The sequence below is a fragment of the Alligator sinensis genome, unplaced genomic scaffold (genome assembly GCF_000455745.1).
Source record: "Alligator sinensis unplaced genomic scaffold, ASM45574v1 scaffold13_1, whole genome shotgun sequence".
Classification (NCBI taxonomy): Eukaryota; Metazoa; Chordata; order Crocodylia; family Alligatoridae; genus Alligator; species Alligator sinensis.
This window is the reverse complement of record NW_005841909.1, coordinates 2,951,928-2,961,899: the sequence shown is the minus strand read 5'-3', so window position 1 is coordinate 2,961,899 and position 9,972 is coordinate 2,951,928. Positions and strand designations below refer to the sequence as shown.

General features: G+C 43.2%; 1 protein-coding gene across 1 annotated transcript in view; it reads right to left on the bottom strand.

Moving 5' to 3' along the window:
• The window catches only part of SYNE2 (spectrin repeat containing nuclear envelope protein 2), a 256,030-nt gene that overhangs the window by 55,459 nt on the left and 190,599 nt on the right, over positions 1-9,972 (bottom strand). Inside the window, 6 exon segments of the mRNA XM_025197915.1 lie at positions 389-544; positions 3,541-3,666; positions 4,928-5,122; positions 7,311-7,545; positions 9,288-9,382; positions 9,931-9,972. The exon segment at positions 9,931-9,972 is cut by the window's right edge and continues 30 nt beyond it. Coding sequence (XP_025053700.1) covers positions 389-544; positions 3,541-3,666; positions 4,928-5,122; positions 7,311-7,545; positions 9,288-9,382; positions 9,931-9,972 — 849 coding nt within the window.

Sequence of the window (9,972 nt, the reverse complement as noted above, 5' to 3'; positions counted from 1 at the left end):
AGAAAGTTTTTCCATCCTTCATTTTAAGCTATTCCCGTTTCCCCTTAGTTATCTGCACTGTCATTTTGTGAGCTAGAACAAAGCCCCCCCCCCCCCCCAGACTGCCATAGCCCTTTACTTCATTTCACTTCCACACTTCAGGCACACAGTTATTAAAGGAGTTTGCTTAACTAGGGTACTTTGTGCTTTGGAAACAAAGGGAACAGACTCCAGACTAACTTTCACCCCAGTTGTTCAGCTCTGCTAAAAAGCAGTGGCATCCACAGATAGTGCTCAAAAGGATTCCCCTCTTGTTGACTACAGCATGCCGCTTTCCGCTCTGCTTAGGCCCCAAGACATTTCACCCCAAATGCAGCCCCGGGAGCCGGGGACATGAACAGCAACTTACTCTCAGACAGAGCTCTTCCCATTGTCTGTGCAAATGCTCTACTTGCTCCTTCAGCACCATCGCATCTTCTGCAAGGAGACAGTGAGCCAAGTCTGCCTTCATATTACTGAGCTCTTTCACGTTCTGATTCCAGTCTGCCAGCGACTTCTCCAGTCCCTGCATTTAAAAACACAAGGAACACAATCCTTTACACTAAGCTCCTGTTTTTTTCCAAACCTGTTGGTTAATCCCCTGACTGGCCTGTGGGGGAAGGGAAACCAGAGAGAGGAGGGGAATTTGCAGAGGCGCAGCCAGAAGGGTAAGGCTGAGAAAGTCTCTGCTAGGAGCAGGCTCCTCAGCTGCTGTTGCCTTTTCTTCTTCTGCATGGGAGAGGCAGGGAAATGCTTAGCAGAAAACATGGACTTCTCTTCAGCTGTATTAGAGGGTGTCCTCCAATGTACCTCATTCTGGGTCTGGGCCTGAGCCTGCTGGTCAGCAGTGCATTTCCTACTGACATCAGAAAGAAGCCTCCTATGAATCTCTTAAAATACCAAAATATGCTCTAGGAGTTACCTGCCACAGCAGAACACAGAAACACATTGCAAACGCACTTCAATTAATAAATGTACTACAACTTCTTATGTTTTGCAAGTTTTCTGGGGTTTTTTTTTGCCAGAATGCACATTTTCCTCCACATCTGGTTTCTATTCGAAACTACAAGCCGCTTCCCTCCAGTTTTCCTCCAGCCACACAGAATTTCGTCATTGCAAGCATTTGGTCTGTTAGCAGCTCTCCAGGTGCTTCAGTCTGAAATTTCTAAGCGATTCAATTAGGAAAAGAAAGGTAAAGACAGACCCATTCCTACTGTCATAAGGATATAATTTTTTCTGATGGCTTTTTACAAGTAATGTGTTAAATTCTCACTGAAGGAGAGGAGTAATTGCCCAGCAGTCTGCAGAGAAAGGAAATAGCAGTGTTCTGCAAATGAAGGAGAGCTACATTTTACAATGAAACCTGTCAGGAAACCTTTCACCTTCTTCTGACAAAGAAAAAAACCCACCGACTCCAGTGAGGTGAACAGGGCAGAAAAAGGTATTAAAGATCCAGAAACCTTTTCCTATGCCAGCAGCTCCTTTGAATGGCATAGCTGCATTTTGAAAGGAGACTCACCATTCAGCTTTCAAAGGAGACACTGAAAAAAAATATTAATCTACTAAACTAAAAAGGTGTGAGCATCTAGTTCAGTGGTGCTCAGCCTTCAGTCCATGGCCTGAACCTCGCCCGGGGGCTGCTCAGGGGTCCAGAGATTTGGCAGTGTGGGAGCTGTAGCAGTATTAATTGTTGTAGCTTCCAGAGCCATGGCAAATAGCACAGCTTCCCCCACTGTCAAATTATGGTCCTGCATGCTGGATCACACTGGCACACTGGATCACTCCACCGCTGCATCCAGCACACAGGGCCAAGCTGGCACACAAGGTTGCGCACCACAGATCTAGTTAAAAATAAGTCTTTCTGTTCACAACAAATTACGCCTTGAAAAAAACGCAGGAGTGCAAAGTTATAGACTAACATATGCACAAACAAAATACTTGATTCAAAGGCCAGTGGGGACAGACATTTCTTTGGATTTTAGGTCAGGCTCTAGGCATGAGAACAACACTGCCCCGAAAAAGGAGAACCGAATGCAGAAAACAGGTCCTCACGCTCCCTAACACCATTTGGGTCCTGTGCTCCACTACAGCCTGGACTTCAGCCTCCGTTAGCACAACTGGAACTTGTCTCTTCGCGCTGCTGAAGCTCCATTCCTGGTATCGGTGGTAGCAGCTAAGGAGCCGGCAGGCTGCAGACAATTTTACAAAATGCTGCGTAGACACAGATATTCAAAGGTTATAGAAGACTGTTCTTTTAGGAAAGGCAGCCAAGTATCAGAAAGACTTCAGGCAGCTGATAACCATTCAAAGCTGTGTTATTAATCGGCTTACTTGTTTTCACAAAGGCAATCAATTTATTTCATAACCAGGATGACTTAAGGACTAAGCAGGCAACATGCAGAATTGTTACATGGCTCCTGCACTCGAAATATTTTTTGTGGCATGATACTGGCTGCAAAGTCTTTCACTATTGATGGTAAAAGCTCCTCCCTGCCTCTCTAGCCTTCCTTTCCTTTCCTTTAATTATTTAATTACTACACGTGTGCAAGGTGCTTCATAGACACACAACCAAGTAAGGTCCCTGAGGATCCTGTTGTTAATAATACAATGAGTAAAAACATCCAGCTACTCTGAAGGGAAACTATAAGGTGACAGATGGGTTGAAAGGAATTTAATAATGGGGCTTCTCTAATCTGATAATGTACAGGCTGAGAAGAAGTGAAAAAACCTGAGCCACATCAAGGACATAGCAATAACTGACCTGGAGCAATAGAAGAGCACAGAGAGGTTCCTAATGGCTTCACCCAGACTTCTTAAGAGAACTTGGACTCAAAAGCAGATATTAGGATGTTATGTCAGATAGTCAGAAGAGAAGTTCCCAATATTGTGAAGGAACTGTATTTCACCAAGGAAGCAGGAAAAATCACCGACTAGAGTCACTCCAGTGCCAGTTAAGGCACATCTACACGTGTGTTTTAATGAGCATTAGCTTATTTTAATGCACATTAAAAAAATCACAAAAAAATATGCACTTTGACTAATGTGCATTCAAATAGGCGAATGCACCTTTTTCTAGTACCTCACAATGGAGGGCACTTTTACACGTGCCCCAGGGGTGGGGAGGTGGCACCTTATATAGAGCAGCTCCAAGAGCCGCTGTAATGAAAGCACTGCTGCGTTTCCTGAACTTGAAAATGGCAGTGGGGGCACTTGAACTAAAGCTCATTCGACAAGCTTTGCTTCCAGTCCCCCTGCTGCCTTTTGTAAGCATGGGGACACCGATACACGAGACACAGGAGGCTGCTGGAGCGCGGCAATTGCCACAAGCCAGCAGATTTGATTAATCAGGTCTGCTGTGATGCACTGGAATTCCAGCACGCTGGAGCAGCCTTGGTGCTCATTTATACATGCCCGGAGGTACTAAATGTAGCGTGCATTAGCAAAAGCGCATTAATGAACATGTAGACGTGTCCTCGAGTATTATACAAGGAATCTCTTTTATACAGCACATCCTAGGTATACCTTCACATGTTCCTTAGCTTTGTGGAGCTCTTCATGTTCTTCTGGAAGTGGTTCTTTTTCTTGTGCCTTGAGCTCTCGCAGCCTGCTTTCCAGGTCCTCCATTTGCTTTTCACAGCAGTCCCAATTCTATTTTTGCACAAGTAAAAGAAGTTATGGATGGAAATGAAAAGTGTGACACATCACACTGCAGTTAATTAAAAAGCAGTCATCTCTAACGTGATTTGCTTTACGAGTTGAAGCAGATCACTTAAAAGTGATCTTTCCTGCCCAGAGCACGGGGGCTGGACCCAATGATCTCACGAGGTCCCTTCCAGCCCTAAACTTCTGTGAATCTGTGAACTAAGTTCTTTGTGGACAGACTCATTGTCACGAAGAATTTTATTCATGGATTTGTGGAAGAACTGAATAATTTCATATTTAATATCCCCCTGATTGCATATTTTTGCTCAAGCTGCCCATATCACACTTTATTCAAACTTGAGAGTCTCTTGAGCGTAATTTTACACAGGAGAGCAATTAAATCATGATTTACATTTTAGACTCGTTATGCTTTGATCAGCTATGACAATAAATTTACCTGAGGATAGAAATATACATAGATTAATTCCTTATTTTCAGAGGCTATGGGTACGGGGAGGGATGTAGGCCTTCCCTCTGGCACAGACTACATTTGCAAAGACTCTATAGGAGAGTAATGAGGAATGACTAATGGCACTGGTCTGAATGTCTGACCCAAGTGCTTTGCAGTTCAGAAACCTGAAAGGAGTTATGTAGCATTACTACAGTCTTAAAAATGTTCCTTACAACAGCATATATGCAGCAGCACAGCCCCTCAATACAGACATGAGTCCATGACCCGGGCCTTCCATACAGGCACCAGCATCTACAGCTGTGAAACCAGCAGGGAGTGATCTCCCAGGGAGTCACCGATTCCTCCAGAAAAACTGCATTGGAGTATGAGCAAAGTTTACTGTCATGTGACTTAGCTCCAGGGATAAGAAAGCCTTCTGATAGCTTTGAGATGAGCTGGTAAAACATTAATGGTCATAGTCCCAGAGATACACCCTTCCAAGGGTGTTGGTAGGGAAACAGCTGCTATCCCCTCCAGTCAAAGGCACTGGTTTCAGGGACTCTGTCTATCCTTGGATGCCACAGTCACCATTCCCCTGCCAAATTTCTGTGGGCAATGCTGCAGCACCATCCATAAAAGAGCCAGGAAGGTACTACAGCCTCTGGGACTCTGCGGACACACTTTGCACCTTCCTCAGCCCACTGGCCTTGTTGCCTCTACGACTTGCCAAGCCATGCTGCATCTCCCCTGTGCGGAAAGAAAAGTATGTAGGCCTCTGTGTGTGCTGCCCCTCCTCTGAGAGCATGTGGTGGCTACCTGCAGGGTGCTGTGCAGCTGTTTCATGATCTTCTCCACTTGGAGCTGGGTTTCATTCCAGTGCTCCTGTAACTGGCTGAGCTCCTGCTGTATCCCAGCGCTGGTTTCTCGGTCAGAGACATTACGTAACTTTTCCCCAGTATCAAGGGCTCCAAAATATGTGGTTTGCCACCTCTGTAGAAGTATTTCCTTGTCCTAGAAAATAAACCACAACACCGTTCTAAATGTCTGCTCTGAGACCGGAGTTTTACAAAAAACTGTTCTCTATGCACTTCTTTTCTTAAAAGGTGACTATCAAAGGAAATTAATAAATAAGCAAGAAAGGATACAAGTCTTATATGCATCTATAAAAAAAAACCTGCATTTTTTTTCTGAATGCTTTTTTGCATTAAAATTTCAGGCACTTGCTAGACTGGTAAGACCCTCTGATGATTTTGTAACTAGTAAAAGGAGGCTGTCAAGAGTATGAATAGGGAGCAACAAAAAAGAAAACATGATTGTTAGTCATACAATAAAAAAAACAAAGTAAAAGTTTATGCAACTGTTTTTGGTTAACACCTCTTGCTTCAACTGAGCCACAATTTGGAGAAATAACAGAAGTCTGTTCAAGACTGGCCACATCATCTCTCACCTGTAAAAATTAGCTAACAACATCCTTTGGCAGAGAACCATAACAAGCCTCCCATTAAAACCAAGAAAGACTAGAGGCAACATTCTTGTTACTTTTTAATAAAAAGCAAGCAGGGAAGAAAGGCTTTTCAGCAATGGAGGCACCAACATTCATTTTTAAAAATCTGCCACAGGTCACCTTTCATAGCAGGAAAAAACAAGCAGAGAACCAGACTGGCAGCAAGTGCACGGAGCAGTGAGAACAGTCCTCAGGCTCCAGCATTAATGAACTGTGTCAATGCAGACAGAGGAGTAGCTGATGAGGGATTAAAACAAATATTCTAAATGCCTGATGAAGTGGTGCCTTTGGCCTTCTCATTTTCCTCCTAACATACAAAGGGGCACTCAGTTAAACTGGAAAGCAAGAAACTTAAACCTGATAGAAAATGCTGCTGCTGCTGCTTCTTTTTTAATACAGGATATAAGTCATAGTTGATAGTAGGTAGGGTCAGAAGGGACCTGAGCAGATCATCAAGTCCAACCCCTTGCCATGGGTAGGAAAGAATACTGGGGCAAACGACCCCGGCTTGGTGATTATCTAGCCTTCTTTTGAAGACCCCCAGGGTAGAAGTGAGCACCACTTCCCTTGGAAGTTGGTTCCAGATCCTAGCTGCCCTGACTGTGAAGTAGTGCCTCCTGAGGTCCAGCCTGAATCTACTCTATGTCAACTTACGGCCGTTATTCCTTGTTACTCCTGGTACTGCTCAGGGGAACAGGGACTCTCCCATTCCCTGCTGGTCCCCCGTGGCCAGTTTATAGATGGCCACCAGATCCCCTCTCAGCCTTCTCTTGTGGAGGCTGAACAGGTTCAGGTCCCATAGCTTCCCTAATAGGGCCTGCCCTGCTGTCCCCGGATCATGCAGGTGGCCCTCCTCTGGACCCTCTCGATGCTGGCCACATCCCTCTTGAAGTGCAGTGCCCAGAACTGGATGCAGTACTCCAACTGCAGTTTGACCAGTGTCACAGAGAAGGGGAGGATCATCTCCTTGGATCTGCTCGTGAAGCATCTGTGGATGCATGACAAGGTGCGGTTGGCCCTACTGACCGTGTCCTCACATTGGAGGCCCATGTTCATCTTGGAATCAATAATGACTCCAAGATCCTTTTCTGCCTCTGCACTGATGAGAAGGGAGTTCCCCAGCCTGTAGGTATGCTGCTGGTTCTTCCTCCCCAGGTGCAGCACCTTGCACTTGTCAGTATTGAAACCTATCCTGTTCTCATCCGCCCACCCCTATCACCTGTCCAGATCTAGTTGTAGCCTGTCCCTCTCTTCTAATGTGCTCACTTCTCCCCACATCTTAGTGTCATCCGCAAGCTTGAACAAGGTGCTTTTCACCCCCTGTAGAACTCATTGCCATGAAGCATCACTAAGGCCAAATTTTAGTATGATTCCAAAAAAGTTTAGACATATAATTTAGGAGAAGATCCATATATGTAGTTATATTACATAGGAAGCATCTTTGATAAGGGATACGTAAACCCATATGGCTTCATGTCATAAACTAACCATTAAAAACAGCATTTAGGAAGAGACTTCTCCTTTGCAATACCATCTATTGTGGCCTTGCCTATACTATATTTTAAGAAAGATATCAGACACTTGTTTTGTTCCCAAAGTGCTTGCTTTTACAATTCTTTCATTTTACTGGAGAGGTGTTATTTCAGTCTTAAAAACAGCACTGTCTCATTTGGTTATAAGCAATAAAACAATGACCTTGAAATTGTGAATCAAATTCCGTAGATGGTAAAGGCTGTAGCTGCCTTGGCTCTTCACAGCAGTTATGAAGTTATTTGTATCGGTAAGAAATTTTGAGAGATTCTGTAGAGAAACCCTGAAGTGCTGCCACAGCTTCACTCGTCCATCAATCTCATTTTTCTTTTGCTGAACCATCCGGATGTCACTCTGCCATTCCTCCTTCAACAAGGAAAGTTTGGAGACAAACTCCGTTCTGAAGAGGAAAACATTTTGGAGAGTGTTAATGTGACACATCAACATCTTTCTCTTGAGGTTGTCTTCTAGCCGTTTGCAAAACAAAACAGGGCATTACGAGCTCTTAGCATCAAAACTTATGACACAAACCTATAAGATGGTACAAGAACAGAGGAGAGTTCTTCCTGCTGCTCCACACAGCAACACAGAGTTCAATTCCCTCTGAAGAAACTGTGACAAACACAAGCTCAAAGCAGACGGAAGTCAATACTTGTAGTAATAGATTTCTGCCCGTCTCACAAAATGACACTCTCTACTGTGCTTTAACCAGGGTATAAATGCAACCCCTTCACTACTATGTAATAGGGAAGGTGAGATTTAGATCCCAGCACCCAAAAATGTCAAACCTATAGTCTGCTGAAGTCTATCAGCCCATTGGGGTAGCATGGTTAATAAACACCATTTTTTATAGACAACAGCACATGAGGAACTCAACTGGTAACATCATGTCTAATAACCTTTATCTCTCCAGCCTGAATGGCCACGTGCCCTAATTAAAGCTGGGTCATTTGGGTAAAGCTGTTATCCTCATAAGCCTGGAGTAGGATTCAAACTCAAGACTTGAGAGCAGTAATTCAAGGCACCCCTCACAAAATACCAACTCTTAGTTTTCATTCATTTTTTGACTATGAAAAAAATAGAGTCATTCTTCTGCTGCACAGAACTCAGAAAGACCACAACAGGTCAGAATGGTTTTGATGCCATCGATGCCGATTTTAAATCTCTGGGCTTATCTTGTGAAGCATATGCAGGTTGTTTGCACACTTAACAGTTAATATCATGCAATACCCTTAAAAAAGATCTCGCAGCACCCTGGTTGAGAACCACTACTCTAGAGCTGTAGTGAGACACCTTAACTGCTCTGCCACAAAAAACAAGTTTAGAACCTGTCTGCAATACAAAAAAACCAGCGATGTTTTGCTGAATCCATTCACACCATTTTGTTGATCTTATATTTATTCTCTAACTTGATATGTAACATGTTTTTTCCTAGTCTACAGGGCCGAAGCCAAGTAAAACCCGGATTCAACTAGCATAATTCTTGGATGACGCAGATGATGCCTCAGCAAAAGAGGAAATGGGAGAAGGCTAAACACTTGTCATGTGTCTATTCTTTATGGAAGATGGGGTTGCACATAAAACCACAGGGTATATTAGTGCAATTTCAGAGATGTATTCAGTAGCAATAACCAACTTGGCCAATAACCACTTTAGTTCTTCATTACCCAATTAGATTTGTGTTGGATTTAAAACGATTAGATGATGGACATGGGTAGTCAGCAAGCTCTGTAGACAGGTGACCTTCTTAAGTGCTCTCTCACCCTACTGCTACACAGGCTTTTATAACCTCTTCCCCTGTCAATTTACCTGCTATAACAGGGTACAGTAACACAAGACAACAGGTTAAGGCAGACAGGAAAGAATATTTTGTCTAAGCAGAAACTACAGGTAGAATTATATTTGGTGTGCAGAACATACAGTTACCACTTAAAATGGATTTAGGCCAGCCCACCAGTGTTCTTCTCCCTGCTTGCAAAGTGCATGGGGACATCTTTAATGCATGCATAGCTAGAAGCAGGGTTTAAAGTCTCTTTTAAGGCTTGAGGGGCACTTATTCAATATTGACTCAGGGGAAGGATGCAACCTCCTGCAACACCAGCCCTATTTTCTGGAAGATCTGAGGAAAAAAAAAATGATTACCTTTTTTCTGCTTCTTCCGACTCCAGGAAGAGAAGCACTTTGGATATGATGGGATTAAATATTTGCTGATTTACAGAAATCTCCACTTGCAGCTTCTAAAAATGGTGGAAGAACAAGATCGTATGTTCGTTTCCTGACAGACATTTAAACAACTTCTGCTGCTGAAAAATTGTGACTCCTCCTACCAGAACATCAGTGCAAATATTTTAAGTGTAAATAAATGCAGCATTCTCAAACGCTGCTGTAAAATACAGCGCTTTCAAACATGATATGCAAGATGCATTATTTTCAAACATTACTGTTGTAAAATGGGCAAGCATGGTTGTCTAAATTCAAGTCAGGATTTGTCCAAACTTCTGGGTACTCTGCATGGCTTAGAGAGTAGTTTTATAGTTCAACAGGCATATTCATATTTAGTACTTGGACAAATCACGGGCTAATTACCACAGCAAGCATGTTGAACTCCTTAATGAGAATCGCATTCCTTGCACTGCATTAAACTTTAGCTGGTGAACAATGATCTTGACTCTGTCATTCTTAAATCAGGCTGAGTAGTACCTTTCTCTCCAAATAATCCCACTGAGAAGAATTAATAATTATTTTTATATAGTTATTTAGGAAACGGGAAGAGCCATATTATTACCTCATATATTCTCTGATGCTCCTGAAGATCATCAAATCTGCC